General features: G+C 42.4%; 1 protein-coding gene across 1 annotated transcript in view; it reads left to right on the top strand.

The window, feature by feature from the left end:
* Positions 1-20828, top strand: part of LOC111976337 (SH3 and multiple ankyrin repeat domains protein 1-like) — a 42889-nt gene that overhangs the window by 9884 nt on the left and 12177 nt on the right. Inside the window, 12 exon segments of the mRNA XM_070447748.1 lie at positions 861-1064; positions 1618-1689; positions 6096-6204; positions 6384-6535; positions 6655-6822; positions 7865-7981; positions 8139-8216; positions 8471-8537; positions 13631-13771; positions 13987-14100; positions 14501-14578; positions 17775-17872. Of these exon segments, the coding sequence (XP_070303849.1) occupies positions 861-1064; positions 1618-1689; positions 6096-6204; positions 6384-6535; positions 6655-6822; positions 7865-7981; positions 8139-8216; positions 8471-8537; positions 13631-13771; positions 13987-14100; positions 14501-14578; positions 17775-17872 (1398 nt within the window).

The following is a 20828-nucleotide window of genomic DNA, read 5'->3' as shown; positions in this document are numbered from 1 at the left end:
CTGTGGCATTGTGTCGCCTGACAAAACTGCACATTTTAGAGTGGCCTTTTATTGTTCCCAGCACAAGGTGCACCTGTGTAATGATCATGCTGTTTAATCAGCTTCTTGATATGCCACACCTGTCAGGTTGATGGATTATCTTGGCTAAAGAGAAATGCTCACTAACAGGAATGGGAAAAAATGTATGCACAACATTTGAGAGAAATAAGCTTTTTGTGTATATGAAACATTTCTGGGATCTATTATTTCAGCTCAAGAAATGTTCAGTGTTCATAGTTAATTCAATCTTTTCAAATGAGTCGGAATGGTGATAGCGAATCAGTAGCTTTACAGTTAATGAGCACAGTTTGATGTTCAATAGTTAGTAGGCTTATGCTAGCTCAGTTAGATGATACATTTATTTCAAGAAGCATATGCATGATTATTGTCCGCTTTAAATGAGACCAGTAAAGTGCCATCGATAGAAAGGTGAAACCAGTTTTCATAAAGTACTACATCTACTTTTAATACAAAGACTTGTCAATCATGAGCCGTAAATACAGCCTCAATGTCACCACATTTTAGTTAATGAACTGTAATTATGCTTTAGATTTGGATCACAAATTGTTTGCCAAGCTAATTATACACCTTTCAGTCAAATCAAATGGCATTTAAAATGTAGAACACACCTTTGACCCACTCCTTACTTCCATCCTACACACACACACACACACACACACACACACACACACACACACACACACACACACACACACACACACACACACACACACACACACACACACACACAATACATTCATGATCTCCCTCTTATCAACTGTTGTCTGTGCTGTCTTGTCTCTCGTCTCCCCCTCTGTCAGAGGTGTCTGCAGTTTGACCCTGACTTCACAGTTTGGAGCGCCAAGCAGGAGGTCATCTGTTCGCTGAGCGAGCCACTGTGGGACGTCTATAACTATGGCCTCTTTCAGCCCGCCGGAGACGGATGCGATGCCATGTTCCTGGAGGAGGAGCGCTGCCTCCGAAACTACCCACAGTCCTTTGAGAAAGGGGTGCCTTACCTGGAGGTATTTTGATGGAAGACACTGGGAAAACGTTGTTAGATAGTGATGCAGTAAAAATATGTTTATCCCATTTCGCCTTTTCAGGAAGATCATTTAAAAACTCACTTTGACTAATGGGCTGTCCGCAAGTCTGATTTCGATTTGTTTTTTAATGCATGGATTTGACCTCCACCATAACCACAACCACATTGTAGGAGCAAAACAGATTTCTTATAGATATATTTAACATACATCTCGTTTTTAGTGGGTTTGCAGTGCATGGATGCGACTTAGATTTTTCACTGTGGAGCTTCACATACTATTAAAGTCATACACAGTACAGTGATCGCCATACACTGATATTATGATGCCCTCTGGTGGTGCATATTTTGCAAGTGTTCAGGGTGGGGTTCCAAATATGCAACAGATCAGGGTTAGGGTTGATTCCAGAGGCACTACCGTGTTTAGATTAGGCCAAGTTGGAACCAGGAATATGAAAATAAATGTGGTTCTTATCCTTCAGATGGTTTTAAAGATTTAAATATATGTTTTACCATAAATGTTTTCTGTTTTACAGTTTAGGTACAAGACCAGGGTATACAAACAGACAAACCTGGATGAAAAACTACTTACAAAATTGCACACCAAGGTACTTCCTATTTTGTTATAATATTCTTATGTACATTTTGTAGGGGAAACATATTTTTATAACTATGCTAATTAATGTTCCTAGCTAACAACAAATGTTACCACAACATTAGAGAACGATCCCTCAAGAGTCTCATTAGGTCATTAACTTACGTTTTCATAGGAATCTTCCTGTGATGTGCAAGGAATGTTTCCAAGGGACCATTCCCTTAATGTCAATTAGAAGCAGAACGTGGTTACCATGTCCTCAGAACTTAAGATATGAATGTTCTAGAAACGTTTCATTGGAACGTTGCAAGAACATTTGTGTCCAGTTTTCTGTGGGTTAGGAGAATATTCCATCAACGTTGCCCCAAACATACACAGAACATAGTTGCCATGTTCTCAGAACGTAAGATGTTAATGTTCTAGACACGTTTTATGGGAACGTTGCAAATTCCCTCAACATCCTACCAAACATACACAAAAAATAAGCACATGGCCTAGAGATATCCCTTATTGGGACAGTATTTAGGGAATTCGTCATTGATGCTGGTGTCCTGGGTTTGAGACCTGCTAGGGGATTCACCCTGAATTCTATATATATATACATTCTTCGCAATGCGTATGTTAATGTCATTATTGCTGTTTTGAATTGCATTTATCAGAAATTTTGATTGTTTGTATGGACATTTTGTTACACTTGGACATATTATTTAAGTATCATTGTTGATTATCATAATGTGTATAGRTTTCTCCTCTTTCACAAATTTCTGGAACTTTGGCTACCAGCTCTGTCAGGTTTGATGTGGTGTTTCTGGACGAAGAGATCAATGCTGCCTTTTCAGAGTTAGCATTTTACTCAAATGTTGTTCTCTTTCTCCTCGATTTAACTCAAATGAATGGGTGCATTTGCACAAGGAAAACGTTAAGCAGGGTAACAACACAGCTGCCATCATTCTTTGATTTTCGGCTTTACAACAGTCTATTGGAAACGAGTTAGCCTACAGCGTTAATTCCAATTCCAAGGCTTTAAAAAATATTACACACTGGCAAAGGGGGATACCTAGTCAGTTGTCCAACTGAATGTATTCAACTGAAATGTGTCTTCCGCATTTAACCCAACCCCTCTGAATCAGAGAGGTGCAGGGGGGCTGCCTTAATCGACATCCATGACTTCGGCGCCCTGGGAACAGTGCCTTGCTCTGGGGAACTGCCTTGCTCTGGGGCAGAACCACTGATTTTTACCTTGTCAGCTCCGGGGTTCGATCCAGCAACCTTCCCGTTACTGGCCCAACGCTCTAACCACTAGGCTACCAAAAGATATGCTTCTGAAAGTAATATACGGGTTACTTGAAAACATAACTGTAATACTATTACAATATTTGAAACCAGTAACTCGTTATTTTACTCCGTTAATCATAAAAGTAAGTAATATATTACCCCCAAACACAGTTCCCAAGTGATTCTGTTGCAAATTTGTCTATTTTTCCACATTAAAACCTGGAGATAGAACTTTGTGTTGTGTATTGTTTTGGTATAACTGACATCATCATTGCTTAGCTGGCAAATGTGAGAAAGTACAGACATGCTACTGTAAATATGCACATTTCTCATATTCTGAGAATATGACAGCCATGTACTAGGTATGTTTCTATCAGCGGCACAACCACTTTTTCGGCTGGAGGGTTGGTGCAAAAAACATCCTTGGTTGACAACCTTTGGTTTTTTTTGGGGGGGGGGGGGCTTAGGGGATAAGTGGTGGGAGGTGGGAAACTGATAAGCAACCTAGGTTGGGAGCCATGCTTTTTCGGGTGGGGGGCAGATGTGGGGGGCAAGAAGATGGAGGGCGGGTGGGGGAACTGAAAACATGGTTTGGGGGGTCCAACAGATAAATATATTTGGAAATTAATATGTGATCTTTTTTTTATTTAACCAGGCAAGTCAGTTAAGAACAAATTCTTATTTACAATGACAGCCTACCCAGCCCTGTGCGCCTCCCAATCACAGCTGGATGTGATGCAGCCTGTATTTAAACCAGGTACTGCAGTATCTCCTTTTGCAGCTGACGTGCCTTGTCTTAGACCACTGCGCCACTCGGGAGCCCAAATAAAATGAATGAATCTTGAAAATATATGAATTTGAAGATTGTACCTGTAAAACCCCCCCAACAAAAAATATGACAAAATAAATATATATTTGGTCACAAAAAAGGAAACAACACTACCACATGAGGCCATGTTTCGGCAACAAATTAGGAATGTTCCAGATACGCACGTTTGTTCTACATGGTATATGTGGTGCGATTTCAAAAATGTGATAGCTCAGCATCTCAAAGAGAATCTATCTAGAATTTTCAATGAGAAACACATTTGAACTAGATCCTTATAGGTGTGTTGTAACTGTTGCCAAATAATGACATTAACATATTGCTAAGAACATGAGAGTAGGGTGACTCCCCTAGCGGGTTTCAAACGTAGGCCACCAGCACCAATGACAAACACCCTAACCACTGTCCCAATAAGGGATTTATTGGGCATGTGCTAATTGATTCAGTATAGTTAGGCCCTATCCAGAGGAAACCCTAACCCCTCCTCCCTAGGCATTTGTGTAGATCTAAAACAACTTGATAGGTGTGAGCAATATGGTGAATGCACTTTGAAGTAAATCGCAGCTCTGTTTAAAGTACAAACAAGATACATTTGTATTGATCATAGTGATTCAGGAGTGTAATTAAAACAGGTTCATATGCCCCACCAACAATATACAACTATACAGAAAGCCCTTAAATTGTTAAAATAAGTAAATAAAATCGAAGAAGAGAGAATAGTCGAATGAACTGATAACTGACACAGGTGGCATAGCAGTTAGAGCTGAGTGCTGTGAACCAAGAGGTTGTGAGTTCAGATCCCAGGTGAGGACATGTTGTATAATAATGACTGTATGAATAAACATTGGAAATGTAATCATGTATGTTAAAGTGTGTAAAATATATATGTTGAAAGCAGTATGTTAAAAGCACTGTGTGTATTCCTAATCTTGCCAATAGACAAAAAGAGCTGTGAGTGGATCAGTGGCTCACCAGTCAGGACCTTGATGGGCTTGGCAACAGTAACAAAGTGATGTCTAATGAAACATGTTTTTTTGGAGAACATTTCTTTGGGATGATCAGGCGGTGTCCTGACAACTGATACACCTTCCTATGAAACGTGTCTAGTACATTAATATGTTATGCAATTTCTAAACGGTTCACCAGATACGGATGAAAATACCCTCAAATTAAATCGGACCGTCTACACTTTAATCCAGGGGTTAGAACTYGTTCAGTRAACAGAACTGAAAACCGTAAAATAACATGTTTCAAGGAACAGAAACGGAACCTGTAACAAAAGTGATCCATACTGTTCTGGAACAGCACCATTCTTTAAAAAGCATGGGAACCAGTTAATAATGTTATTTTAMAWWWWWTTCTAGTCACACAACAAAACACAATAAAGTGCCTATGCAAAGCCCTCACTCTCTCACTCAAACTTATTCCAGAGTCTGCCTGCAAGCTGAATATCTTTGCCTGTGCATGTTTAGACTACATGGGGCTACTATACTGACATTAGAAGCTTGATTCAGAAGATAAGGAGAGAGATTTTTAATTAGCTAGAAAACAATATGCTTGTTTCACGTTGGATTTATCAACTACAAAAAGGTAAGACGTGTTTTTAATTCTGGCGCCGCTCTTCACACACAAGCTTGTTAGCTAGCTAGCTCAAAGCACATTCAAAATTCCTACATTAGAAGCCGCTCCTCCTAGGTATAATTCTGTGGACCTAATTCAGATAATGCATGTCATAACAAGATGCCCACCTGCAAAATTTCAGTCACATCTTGCACCATAGGCTACACTTGTCTGTCCATCACGCATTTAAGCAACTAGCTTGCCTGCTCTATCCACACTGATTGGTTAAGTAATATAGTGAGGTAAATGTAAAAAACGGTTGATTTCACAGGTTAAAAAAGGAACAGAAAGGAACTAAATAAACCGGTACTGTCTTGAAGTTCGAACCGGTTCAGAACTTYATTTTGTTGGTCGGAACAGTGGAACGAAACAAAAAAATWGTGGTTCTGTTCAGAAGTAAATTATTGGAAAATCATTTTTGTTCCAACCCCTGCTTTAACCTCATAGTCATTGTATCATTTCAAATCCAAAGTGTTTGAGTACAGAGCCAAAACAACAACACRTGTCACTGTCCCAATACTTTTAGATCTCACTGTACTGTAGATATAACATTCCTCTAACTAATAGAAAACTTGACACTCAAACATTAGGGGAACATTACAGTTAACATTACAAAAACGATCTCTCTCCCTAGATTTGTTAGTTGGGTTAACAACAGACAAACGTTTATATTCGCCAGTTAACCTCTTACCTTGCAGGTGAGTCTGAAAAAGTTCATGGACTACATTGCAAGTGGATCAATAGATAAGATGTCAAAAGTCCTGGAAAAAGGTCTCGACCCAAACTACCATGACCCTGACAACGGGGGTGAGTTGAACACTAGCTTGATAGAGTTGCCACTGCATGACACTGTTTTCAGTCAAATCATATCATTTCAGATATTGACAACCCCCTTAATCTCAAACACTTTCTCTGCTCCCCCCCCCTCTCTCCTTGTTCCTCCATTTCCCGCCTCCTTCCTCTCTCTCTCTCTCCATCTTCTTCAGAATCCCCACTGTCTGTGGCGGTGCAGTCTGGCATGACAGTGGAGGGGATCAGGGTGCTCGTTCAGGGTGGGGCCCATGTGGACTTTAGAACCAGAGATGGACTGACAGCTGTACACAAGGCTGTCAGGGCACACAATCACGTTGCACTGCTGGTAACTAGGACTACACACACACACAGACGCACACAGACGCACACACACACACACACACACACACACACACACACACACACACACACACAATAAACATGTCTTTTCCCCCTCCTTGCTAGGCTCTTCTGTCCCTGGGAGCATCTCCTAACTACAAAGACCGATGTAGCCTGACCCCACTGTACCACTCAGTGCTGACAGGCGGCGACACCTCCTGCTGCGAGACCCTACTCTACTACAGGGCCAGACTGGGAGTGAGGGATGAGAATGGCTGGGAGGAGTCTCACCAGGTATCCGTCTGGCTGTCTGTACGGCCACCTATCTCAAGGATGGGGGTTGATATTGTTTTGGGACTGTGTGTTGTAAATATGTCAGTGTTTGACTTTGACTTTCATCGTATCTGAAATATCATATTTTTATGTGTATCGATCATTTTTGTGTGTTGATTTCTGTGTATTTTTGTCTTCTGCGTATTATCATACATTGGTATAGTACATTAGGTTTTTAGCATACTTTCAGTCTCCTGTCCTGTCCATGTCTTAAACATTTCCCCCCTCGTTTTGCACTCTCCTTTCTCCTCCATTGAGAGACACCTTCTCGCTGGTCTCTTTCCGTTGTTTCCCTTTCTTCCTCTCTTCCTTTCTCTCCATAGCTCAGGGATGAAGAGGAATTTGGAATGCAAGAAATACACAAGGTACTGATCATCGAATCCATGAATACTTCCATTCAAGTTGTGAAGTTGGGGGAAGAGTGACTCTTAGGATCATGACCTTGCATGACCTTCCATGGCCTCAAAGGGGTTCAAAAAAAGAAAGAGAGCAGAGTTGAGTTCTTTCTTCCTGAAACGGTGATCCTTCACAATTCAGTACATTCATCTCATGTAACTGTCGAGTCCAATGCGGATAAACATGAGACTCCATCTCGTGCTGACATCTTCTATCTCTACGTCATTCACTCACTATCTCAGTGCGCTGCTGTTTTTTAATCTTTAGTTCATGTTAACTTATGTAGTGTCCTGTGTTTTGTTACTTCTCTAATTTTGTGTTGTGTTATTTTAAGTGCAAATAAAGAAAGGGGAAACCGTTAAGGGGAAGGTCAAAAGCTTATTTTTATTGTTTTAATTTCTTCATTTGTTCTTTATTTTGCAATGGTTCAGAAATTCATCAGTTCTATCTTTTATTCTGTTTATCTTTCAATGTGTCACAATTTTATGAAGAAGCACAGTAATTGCATATTTTCAATTGATTGTGAAGTGATGACCCAACCCCTCAGATTCTCCTTTGCTAATAATTTTAATCTTTAGATACTTTCTTTACACCCCCTCCTCCCAAGGCCTGCCAGAATGGTTTTGCCCAGCACTTGGAGCACCTTCTGTTCTATGGGGCAGATACCACTTCTCAGAATGCCTCAGGGAACACCGCACTTCATATTTGTGCCCTGTATAATAAGGTAAGTACCATTTTTTAAATACAGGGACAACACAATAATCAGTGTTCGTGTCCATTCAAAGTTGAACTTAAAGTAACTGCTTTTTGAGTTCCAAATGTCTGTGTAACATTTTAGTCCTGAATTAAGTTAAACAGTGGCTGTCTTTCTGGCCTATCAGGAAAGCTGTGTTCGTGTTCTGCTCTACAGAGGGGCCAATAAGGAAATTAAGAACAAGCATGGACAAACCCCCTTTCAGGTATCAATAACAACTTAATGTTTTCAGTTTTCTTTAGTTATTTATTCTGCCGACTAGCGCTAATGTAATCAGGTTTGTTATACGTCAATAAACCATTGAGTTGAAAATCAGTTAGTTGTTTTAAATGTATTATTTGCTAAGCGTTTATTAAATTGGGCATTTGCTGTTTTGGAGGAACTCTTCCTTTACCTGATGCATGTGTTACAGTGCTGCATGTAATTGTATGTGTGCGTACATGTGTCTGTGTTTTGAAGGTAGCAGTAATGTCGGGCCATTTTGAACTTGGGGAAATCCTCAAAAACCACAGAGATGCAGATGTAGGTAAGTCTTGGTCCTCCACTTAGGTCTGTTCAGATTAGGAAGTGATTGATAGTGAGTTTTGGTGCATGAGTGTCTGTTAGCGTTGAACGGCGGGAACCCGGTTACCGAGATTTACCACCCAAAACCACTTCCTTTTCCTGGGATAAATAACTGCGAGAAACAGATCAATTATAATAAATTATTTATATCAACAACATGATGTGAAATGGAACTGTTACATTATATGCCATGTTTAAATCTGGCTTCTCTGCGGTCTTCTCTCTGCTCTCTGCATGATCAATCATCAACGCTCATGTTGGGGACAGACAGCCCCTCTCAGTATGGAGTGCAGTTCACAGTGCATGTAGACCTATCATCTCATCATGGTAGCTTTTTTTCTTGTGACAGGTAGGCCTACGTTTACTGCAGCATTGCCTATGCTACGGTATAAGGACAAATGCATGTATAATTTATCATCTCCATCTGGCTTTCGGGAGTCACCTTATTTTTCTATTTTAAAGATGTGTGTTTTTTTTTATTGTAGCTGCAGAGTTTTAAAACGGCCTATCACTTGAATATTGTTGGGTTAAATTAGAGCAGGCGCGAGCAGTCTTCAAATTCAAATTGCATCCAAAATAGATAATCCTGTTCAAGATTGATATATACAGTATATATACAGTACCAGTCAAAAGTTTGGACACACCTACTCATTCAAGGGTCTTTTTTTATTTTTACTATTTTCTACATTGTAGAATAATAGTGAAGACATCAAAACTATGAAATAGCACATATGGAATAATGTAGTAACCAAACAAGTGTTAAACAAATCAAAATATATTTTAGATTTCTTAAAGTAGCCACCCTTTGCCTTGATGACATTGGCATTCTCTCAATCAGCTTCACCTGGAAGGCTTTTCCAACAGTCTTGAAGGAGTTCCCACATATGCTAGGCACTTGTTGGCTGATTTTCCTTCAACATCATAGCGATTTATGGTTTTTGAGACTGCACTTGAAGTAACTTTCAATRTTCTTGAAAKGTTCYGRATTGACTGACCTTCACTTTGCTAATTTGAGCAGTTCTTGACATAATATGGACTTGGTCTTTTACCAATGATTTCAAGTCTGTATGTAGGCAGMAGCCTCTGTGTTAGGGATGGCTGTTTAACAGGATGATAGTGGGGTGAACAGGCAGTGGCTTGGGTGGTTGTTGTCCTTGATGACATTTTTGGCCTTCCTATGACATCGGGTGTTGTAGGTGTCCTGGAGGGCAGGTAGTTTGCCCCTGTATACCACCCCTACCTTGTCACAACACAACTGATTGGCTCAAACACATTAAGAAGACAAGGCACACCTGTTAATTTAAATTAATTCCAGATAACTACCTCATGAAGCTGGTTGAGAGAATGCCAAGAGTGTGCAAAATTGTCATCAAGGCAAAGGGTGGCTAATTTGAAGAATCTCAAATATAAAATATATTTGGATTTGATTACCATTCCATATGTGTTATTTCATAGTTTTGATGTCTTCACTATTTTTTCTACAATGTAGGAAATAGTAAAAATGAAGAAAAACCCTTGAATGAGTGGGTGTGTCCAAACTTTTGACTGGTACTGTATATCCTAGCCTACCTCTTTCAGGTAATACATTCAATGTAGTATTAGCCAAAACATTTATCTAATGAATGTTGGGTTATGCATAATAAGCTTCTAACTTAAAGCCTYGGTCTCTTGCACAATACGCACGCACCTGTGTTCCGCTGGCCTCACCTTAAAAAACGTTCCTTAGATCTTGGAGTCTCATGCAGGAAAAGCTAGACTAGAATAGCTTGCCGGACATTTGTTGTTGCACTTCTTATACCAATAGACTAATCGAAGAGGGGCGCTTGCTCTTATTTGCTTAAATGTTAAATTAAACCAATAGAACTCAAAGAAGAGCGAACGCGCAATGGCGGTAGACTATAGCAGTTATTTATTCAGACCCATAACCATTCAATCTTCGAGAAGAGAAGTGAAAGCYGTCTGCATCTAATTCTAGTCCTATATTATTCAAGCATGTCATTGCAATGATGAAGACAACAAAACGTATTTCATTTAACTGAAGAAGAAATGAACGACTGAAGCTGTAACGGTGTTCCTCTTCATCCGAAGAGGAGGAGCATGGATTGAACCAAGACGCAGCGTTGGAATAAGACATGATATTTATTTAAACCAAAAACAGACGAAGACGAAAAAACGAACTATACTTGAATTAACTAACAAAATAACAAAACGAATGTAGACAGACCTGGACGTAAGAACTTACATGAAACACGAAGAACGCACGAACAGGGAAATGACTACATAAATTAACGAACGTACAAACAAACCGAAACAGTCCCGTATGGTGCAACATAGACAGACACTGACACAGGAGACAACCACCCACGACAAACAATGTGACAACACCTACCTTAATATGATTCTCAATCAGAGGAGATGAAAACCACCTGCCTCTAATTGAGAACCATATTAGGTACCCATTAACCAACATAGAAACAGAAAACATAGACTGCCCACCCAAACTCACGTCCTGACCAACTAACACATACAAAAACTAACAGAAAACAGGTCAGGAACGTGACAGAAGCAACAATAGAGAGAGAAAGAGATAGGCAGGCTAATAACATTAGGGAAAATATTATGAAGGTATATATGCGGCTGCTAATTATACAAATATAGGCACTATTTCAAAATTAAAATAACGTTTTTAGAGTAACTTTTACAACTTTTTTAAAGTAACTTTTTAGGCAGCATGTGCTGCACCAGAATCGCATGTTCTCTCAGCTTTATCATGGTTTTGAACAATACGCGTAAATCCAGTCATATAACACAATACAGTACAGCAATACAATACAGAACAGTAATACAGTGCACACTCAAAAAGATCAGCCCACTGGAGCTTGTTTCATTTCTTTACCCAAGAGAGCATATAGCTAGCTACATCTATATTGGGGCGGCAGGGTAGCCTAGTGGTTAGAGYGTTGGACTAGTAACCRAAATCCCCGAGCTGATAAGGTACAAATCTGTCRTTCTGCCCCTGAACAGGCAGTTAACCCACTGTTCCTAGGCTGTTATTGAAAATAAGAATTTGTTCTTAACTGACTTGCCTAGTTAAATAAAGGTAAAATAAAAATATAAGCTTTTCTGTTTTTCTGTCGTGCATAATACGCAGTAGCCTATATATCATATATGTATTGGATAATGACACAATCATTTGTTCTTTTTTGGGTTTGGGATTATAAAATTACTTTTTAATGTAGGGCTCATAAAATGTATTTACTGTATGGCTCATCAGGCTCAGGTAGCATCAGCCTTGAATTTTAGCTCTAATCTAATCTCAGACATAGGCCTATTTATATGCTTTATAATGCTTTTAAATGACACTTCCGTTTTTTCCGAGAAACACCGGGTTATCCGGGAGAAAAGTGATTTATTCTCGGGATGGAACATTTGTAAAATAACGGGGAAATGGTCTTCCTTCGTGTCTGTACTGTATGTCTGTCATGCTATCTGCTATTGTCACGCTCGCTATCCTCAAACTCCCTGTCATAAATCGACCAAGGCGCAGCGTGCATGTAGTTCCACATCTTTTAATGAAAGTGAAACCGAAACAACCAAAAAACAAACAGGTAAACAGCAAAGAACGTGACGCAACCGAGGTGCACACAAACACACACGGAAAATAATTACCCACAAAACACAGGTGGGAAAAGGCTACCTAAGTATGGTTCTCATCAGAGACAACGATAGACAGCTGCCTCTGATTGAGAACCACACCCGGCCAAACACATAGAAATAGAAAATCATAGAACATAGACTGCCCACCCAAATCACACCCTGACCAAACCAAAATAGAGACATAAAACGCTCTCTACGGTYAGGGCGTGACAGCTATAAAGGACTTTGCAGTGCATTGTTTGGTATAAATGTTCTGCTTCATCAATCAACATGTGACTCAGAAGATCTATTATATTTTGCCATCATATTAGGTTGTTTTATCGCCCTGGTAGATGGTGTTTGATGTGATGCACTGGATCAGCATACAGAGGCTAATCCCTAAGACATTTTACAAACTCTTTTGTTTCTAAAACCACTATTGGTCCAGAGGTGGCCGGTTGACCTCAACTGATGCTTTAGWTTATTGCTTGCCCAGTTTGAGGGGTGTGTGTGGTGTTCAAGTCCATCTGTGTTACCTGTCGATTGTCTTTGCGTCCGAATCACTTGAGTCGGGTTGTTATTAATTGTTCACACTCTCTCTCATATCCCCTCCCTCTTTCTCTCACCTCTTGCAGTAACCTCATTGTTTTCCCACCTACCTGTGACTCTCTGTTCTCAGTGCCCTTTCTGGAATCCCCAAAGTATGCTCCCAAAAGAGGAGAGAGTGCACGCACGCTCCCTCTCCTCATGGCTCACCCCTACCCCCTCCTGCGTGCTAACAGTGATAACAGCATGACCCTGCCTGACCCCATGGCCCTATCCAACAAGGCTGCTGGAGCCAATCCCACCCCTGGACAGGTACTGAGAGACACAGTATGCAGATGTAGTAGGAGATTGCAACTGTATGGTTTATTGGGGAGCTATGCTCTTAGTTACTTTGGGATGTTAACCAATGAATTGTGAGTTTGGGTCTGTGCAAGTCTCAACACAATTCTATATTTCATCCTGCGTGTGTGTGTGTTCCCTCTCTSTCTAGGCTCGCAGGGCCTCTGTGGGTGTGAGGAGCTCCAGCAGTCCCAGGGCCCGTACCCGCTCCCCGTCGCGAGGAGGAGGGCAGAGCGACACAGAGGAGAGGCATCAAAGCAAACCACAGCGCGGCAGACAGGGGTGAGAACAAATTGGAGGGAGAGACTGTAATAATGTGCATATCCAAAAAATGATGTTTTTACATGCCTTTCGGTTGTCTACAGCCAATGGGGCTGTTACCAGCTTTAAAGTTTCCACAACTGTTATTCTCGTAGTGTAAACCACTGTCATGAGCCATTTCTTGTCCCTCTATCTCCGCTACTGGTATCCCCAGGTGTTGTTCCATGATACACAAACTCTTCCTCTGTCTTTCCTCTTGCAGTGCGACCTCAGCGGGTAGTGGCGGATGGTCGGCTGGGGGTCAGATGAGGCATATGTATAGTGCGGTCCCAGGGCGAGTGTACATGGCCACGAGGGCCTACACTGCCCACGGAGAGAAAGAACTCAGCATCARCAAAGGAGACAAAGTCAAAGGTAAAGAGAGATTCAGAGAGGAGTGGGTTTTTGGAGTGCCACTGTGTTGATTGTAAAGTCGTGATGCACCCCTCTTCTCTTTGCTTTTAATTGTCTTATGCTTTTGATCTCTCTCTCTCTCTCTCTCTCTCTCTCTCTCTCTCTCTCTCTCTCTCTCATCGAACATCTCTTTTCGTCTGCCTTCTCTCTGTCTTATCCTCTTTCCTTCTCTCCAGTGTTGAGTGTTGGAGAGGGGGGGTTCTGGGAGGGCACAGTGAAAGGTCGTACAGGCTGGTTCCCCTCAGATTGTGTGGAGGAGGTGGGTCCTCCCAGTAAGGACAATCGATCAGGTGAGACAACACCACCCAACCTTATAGAAAACCAAATACAACTATGTGCTCAGACAAAGACACAATCCTCACTCGCATCGCATCAGCTCAGACAAAACACCAAGCAAAATCCCTCTACAGATGCTAACCCCGCGTTTACTGAAGACTCATTTTGTCTTCATTCAGTTGCCAACATTCTATTGACTGCAGGACATCCTCACAATGTTACATGCAGCAGGGCATGTATCACACCCACCCAGTAACATGAATAGCACACCACCACAACAAACAACTTGATCATTGTTGTGTCAGAGGTGATGCAGTGGAATACAAAAGTATACAAAGACACACTGAGTACACAAATAGTGAACAAAAAAAAACACATTATATAAATGTAACACATGAACTCTTTGGGTTCCAGAGACGCGCAGTGAGAAAGCCAAGAGGAAGCTGTTTCGTAATGTCACCATGGAGCATATGATGGCGTGGATGGCCCCAGGTAAGACTGGACTTGATAGAAACTTGTCGTCTGCTGGCCCTCAGGGACTAGACGTATCGATGAATGACCTGACGCAAAGTCCTTTTTCCCCTGGGACTCATGGTCACCATGGTCACCAAGTTCTAAGGGTGGAGCAATTGTGAAGTAATGAAGGAACAGAAGAGAAGGGGCTAGGGGAAATCACTAGCTAACCATGCTAAGATTGAATACCCAGTACTAATCGTGCTCTGCAGCCCTAATGATTCTCAGTAGGACACATCCAGTAAGATTAGACATGATTTACTTTAATGTTTTTGCTGTGTTTTGTCACTTGTGTAGGGGGACAGCTAGAATCGGCTAATTCGTTTTGTGTTTCTGATGGGTGTGTTTCTGGGTTGAGAACTGGAGGAAGGTGTGTGTCGGGTGAACCTGAAGTGATTGCTTGTTTACGCTATTGTTCAGCTGTATTAAGACCATGCGAGCGCTAAAAGCGCTGAAGTCGACACGTCCGTTCAATTCTACTTCTTGTACGTCTAGCAGACAAAGTTGCTTGACTTTCTGCTCGTTCATCTGGCCAAAATCAAATCATATCAAATTGTATTTGTCACATGAGCCAAATACAACATTTCACATTACAGTGAAATGGCTACTTACAAGCCCTAACCAACAATGCAGTTTAAAAAATAAAATGTAAAAATACCTTAAAAAAAAGAAGGATAAGAAATAAAAGTAACAAAGAATTAAAGAGCAGCAGTAGAATAACTGGGCGTACAGAGTCAACGTGCAAGGGCACCGGTTAGTAATATGAGTAATATGTACATGTAGGTAGAGTTATTAAAGTGACATGCATAGATAATAACAGAGAGTAGCAGCAGTGTAAAGGGGGGCAATACAAATAGTCTGGGTGGCCATTTGATTAGATGTTCAGGAGTCTTATGGCTTGGGGTAGAAGCTTTTAGAAGCCTCTTGATCTAGACTTGGCGCTCCGGTACCGCTTGCCGTGCGGTATCAGAGAGAACAGTCTATGACCAGGGTGGCTGGAGCCCAACTGTGTTGTCCCTGCTCACATGACCAATCACCCCTGCAAATTCGCCCTTCCAGTCCTGCTTATTTCCCTGTTAAAAATAATGCCATAAATGTTGACGATGGATTCCTTCTCCACCATTGCATTTCTAATCCGCTAGCGTCAAGCTGCAGTCCAGCCCCAGACAGCTGCAGTTGTGGTGTGCATCATGGAGGCTAACAGTGCTGTGTGTGTGTGTGTGTGTGTGTGTGTGTGTGTGTGTGTGTGTGTGTGTGTGTGTGTGTGTGTGTGTGTGTGTGTGTGTGTGTGTGTGTGTGTGTGTGTGTGTGTGTGTGTGTGTGTGTGTGTGTGTGTGTGTGGTGTGTGTGTGTGTGTGTGTGTGTGTGTGTGTGAGTTTGCGTGTGTTTTGCGTGTGTGCGTGTTGTCTTCTACGCGGTGTCGTGTGTGAGCGTGCGGCACAACATCCTGATGATGAGTCTTGGGGATTTGGAGGCGATGAGCGTTCGTTCGGTCAATCGGGAAGTGTGAGGAGGGACTCCACGCCCCCAGGGTTTTGGGCTTACAACGTGTAGCTGACATTGGCCGTGTGCTAAGAAGCTCTTATTATCAGTCACAATGTCACTGAGCTTAATACAGGTTCACTGGTATTTGGCTATGTGAATAATGGCCAGTGACTCAGACGGTGAATGACGTCTGTGTGAAGAGAGAGTGCATGTAGACATGTGTGTAGTACAGTGGTGGTTATGTTGCCGATTTGTAATACAGTAGCATTTTGAACCGGATCCAGCTCCAGATGTACGGCTGCTGCTACCCACTGCGTTTGTGTGTTTGGGAGAATGTCAATGAGATTTTTGAGTGGGTTTTGTTCGAATTTGAATGTCGCAAGTGCTGTTATGTGCATGTGTGTGTCTGTATTTGCAGATTAGGAAATCTCTCTGGAGTGGAAATCAGCTGTTTGTGAATCTGCCAGAAACCAGTCAGTGGATGTTCAAGGAAACACACCATCCCTGCTGCCTGTTACCCCACCCCCTTCCCCCACCTGCAAAAGCATCTCTTTTCTCTCCCTCTTTTATGCTAAACCACCACTCTCTCTTTCCCTCCCCCTTCCCTTTTTTCACATCCAGCGTTCTCTCCCTCCTCTCTCTTGCGCTCTCTCTCCTTGTCGCAGAGAACCATCTCTGTAGCTTTCCCTTTCTTTCTTTCTTTCTTTCACTCTCCCTCCCTCTCTCCTCCTCTCTCTCTCTACTCTCTCTCTCTCTCTCTTTCGCACTGTCTTAAGCATGCAGGGTGTAGACGTGCTAGGCCAGCGCTCGCTCTCTCCTCCCTCTTCTCATCTCTCTCTCCTCCTCTCCTCCACTCTCGCGGCTCTCTCTGGCTGTGCTCTCGCCGGCAGAGCGAGAGGCGGAGGGAGAGGAGGGGTTGGAGGAGAGGCGGGGGGAAATGGCAATGGGGGGATGCGGAGAGAGAGATCTGTCTCTCTCTCTCTCCCTCTCTTCTTCGTGGCCGTCACTGGGCCCCAGAAACAGGAGCGTGTGGTTCATTTACAGGTAGCCGCTGTTTCCTCATTCATTGCCTGGCTATGGATGTGAGGAGAGGACAATGGAGAGAGGGGAGAGGTAGATGCAACAGAGAGGCCGTGGATTTGAAAGGCGGATTAATAAGCTATGTATTGTGTGTGTGTGTATTTGTATTGTGTCTGTGTGTATTTGTGTGTTTGTGTGTGTGTGTGTGTGTATATATGTGTGTGTGTGTGTGTTAAATCATCTTTTTCCAGTGAGTGTGTGTGAACATTTGTGTGTGACGGAAGTGGCTATTGAATGGAGGCTCTGACTGCAGCATGTTTATCTCTGTTTCTCCCCTCTCATGTATTTCTGAGTGTAGTCTGAGAGCATGCTGCAATGTCAGCTTATATATTGCCACATCTCATACATTGTGTGTTCCATCTGTGTTTGTACCACTAACCTATAGGATGATAATTGTTTTATAGAAAGGGCGAGAGTGGACACACTAAGTGGTTTGTTTGTGATTTCCTTCATGTGAGTGTGTAAGTGGGTGCGAGCGCACAGTCACCGTGCGTGTCACTGTGGTTGAGTGTCGTTGTGGGAGTAGTTCATCTGTGTCCGTGGCCCTGGATTGTGTCTGCGTGTATGTGTCATTGTGTCTCATGGTTTAATTGTATGTCTGTAAATGTAGAAGATGAGTATGTAAGTACGTATGACTACAATGCTGCTTCTTCTGTACAATCCTGGAAGCTACAGAGGATGATTCAGGAGTCAGAAGGGAGCGCACATGTAGGCTACTGTAATATGTGGATGTATACTGTGACCACTGTGAGTGTCACACTGGCCAATGGTGAATTCATGTAACGTAGAAGCAGTCGATATGCACATATAACAGGAACGACGGGGGTTAAATGGTACAGACTATTTCAAAGAACCACAGTGTCATACTTACCTACCTCTGTTGCCTTGGGGATGAAATGATACAAACCAGCCATTTGAGCACACTGCTACATGTAGATGTGTATCCTTTGAGAGGGAATGCACGAAGGAGAAGGGATGAGAGAAAGGGAATGAAGTGTGAACAGCAGATGGATGGAAGGCGGCTTTTTGCGTTGGCGAAACCGTAACGTTGACAGTGTGGCGACACACAAGGGACGGATGAAAGGGGACAGTACAAACTGTAGACCTCAGTATGAGAAGTGAACAGGGGTTTCTTCGGCTTTGTAATGGCTCCCATGTACTGCCTGCTCACACCGAGTTCAGCAACTCCCAGATTAGCAAAGACTCTCATCCTCAGCCGTGTTCTACCTTGGTGGATTTGCACAGTCGATTGGACGCCGCGTCAGTTTGAGTTTATCCGAGCATCTAATGCAGAAAAACGAAGCTCCGGAATAAAATACTGGGATTTCAACCCAATGGATTCAACCACAAGTCATACAGTGACCGGATTCAACCACAAGTCATACAGTGACCGAAGAGCCAGACATCCTAATGGAGTTGCAAAACAGCATGTAAAATTGAGACCTTTAAATGAATGGAGATGGAGACCCTGTCGTTGTATATGGCTGTTAAGTCTGAGGTTACAGTGTGCACTGAGCTCGTAAAACAGTGTGAATTGAGACCCGGCAGGCTTTACAGCGTGAATTGGAGACACTGTTGTCGTAGTACAGTATAGAGCTCATGTAGAGCTCCTGTTTTCACTGAGCTCTACATGAGGGAAAACCGCTGTCAGGCAGCCATAAATCTGACAGGCAACAGAAGTCCCAGACATGGCAATGGAGCAATGACCAACTCGTAACCCTGTGCCGTAAAACTAATCCTACCATATCATAACAAATGTCAACCATCGATGAAAAACAGCATATGTCATTATGAAGAGCGATGACTAACTGCTACTCAAACGTAGATCCCTACCTGTACATCATAGATCCCTACCTGTACATCATAGATCCCTACCTGTACATCATAGATCCCTACCTGTACATCATAGATCCCTACGATAGGAGAGTGGGTGTGTGTGTGTGTGGAGAGAGAGGAGGGAGACAGAGAGGAGGTGAGAGAGAGATGAGAGAGAGAGAGTGGTGGTGTGTGTGTATGTGTGTGTGAGAGAGAGAGTGAGAGAAGTGTGTGAGAGAGAGTGAGAGATAGAAGAGTGTGTGTGTGTGTTAGTGTGTGTGAGAGAGAGAGATCGAGAGAGAGAGAGAGAGAGAGAGAGGGAGAAGAGAGGAGAGAGAGGAGAGAGAGAGAGAGAGAGAGAGAGAGGAGGAGAGAGAGAGAGAGAGAGAGAGAGAGAGAGAGAGAGAGAGAGAGAGAGAGAGAGGGAGAGGAGAGAGAGAGAAGAGAGAGATAAAAGCATAGACAATTAACAAGTCTCTTGAACACAAAAGGGACAGGGGTCAGATCTTACTTAGTGCCATTGGATAGACTGTCCTCTTCTTATTAGGCACCTGGAGGACTCGTACTCTGAAAGCAGAGGCAGTGTATTCATAGGACCTGAGCAGACTTGATTTGAATGGGGCCTAAGGGCTGATGAAGTAATGATAAGCGAGATATTCACCTGCTTTCTTTTTCCACGGAGAGGCAGCTGAGCATATTAGAGAAATAAGGTAATCATATTATGCTCTGACAGTGTACCCGAGACTGTATTGTCGCCATCTTGTAATATCACAAAACAACATGAATGAATACAGCACATACTTTAACACGGATGATGACAATGATGATACAAACTCAACCTTTTCCACCTTTCTCCACTGTCATCCATTTGATTTAGCCGAAAAGAAGAAATGGAGCGAGTTATGTTATTGCCATTGCATAATGTGGTGTTTCCGGAATGTGAACGACTCTCCATCTTTCCCCACAGAGCAAATGTCCATACATTCACTTGAAAGGAGGACATTTATCTCCATAGTATAGTCCTCCTCATTAAGCCATTGTAAAAGAAAAAGAATCCGTACCTATACCGTTAAGTCCCAAGGCTCCTGATCAACTACTTTTAATATTAATGGACTTTTCAACAACAACAAAAGATTCTATGGGTGAGAATGTGACATCCTTTTCTTTTCCTTTTCTCTGTGGTTTCATGCTTCCCAACCTCCTTCTTCAATTGTCTTACCCTGTCTTCCAGCTCTAATGTCATTGATTTGGAGCGCAGGCAATGGAGGAGGAGTCAGCCTCTTAGCCTGCTGGGGGACTGCAAAGGAGAAGGAAACACGCACTTACTCTCTGACAGTGTGTTATAAACATACACCGTTGTAAACAATCATTACTGTTTACTGCGATGCTAGTATACCTTTTTTTAGGTTGTCTCCTCTGTCTCTGGTTTGCGGCACCATGAAACTTGACCATCAGAGTGTTGCCACCTTGTCTGATCATGTTGACCACGCTGCTGGGCCCACCTTCACGACATTGTGACCATGACCTACACACACACAACACACACACACACACACACACACACACACACACAACCACACACACACACACACACACACACAACACACACCACACACACACACACACACACACACACAACACACACACACACACACACACACACACAGAGAGCGAGAGATAACACGGGCTGGCAACAAGACTAAACTGTCATCCTGCACTGTTTGAGTTCAAACTGAACAAATAAAAAAATCTACAACTTGATAGTCCGTACAAAAGTTGATCCATGTTGATTTCCAGTCCTGCATAAACTCTCAGAATGACAAGCCTTTCAGGGATCCATACCTCATAA

The sequence above is a fragment of the Salvelinus sp. IW2-2015 genome, linkage group LG17 (genome assembly GCF_002910315.2).
Source record: "Salvelinus sp. IW2-2015 linkage group LG17, ASM291031v2, whole genome shotgun sequence".
Classification (NCBI taxonomy): Eukaryota; Metazoa; Chordata; class Actinopteri; order Salmoniformes; family Salmonidae; genus Salvelinus; species Salvelinus sp. IW2-2015.
The sequence above is the reverse complement of the archived record's forward strand: the minus strand, read 5'-3'. Positions and strand labels throughout refer to the sequence as shown.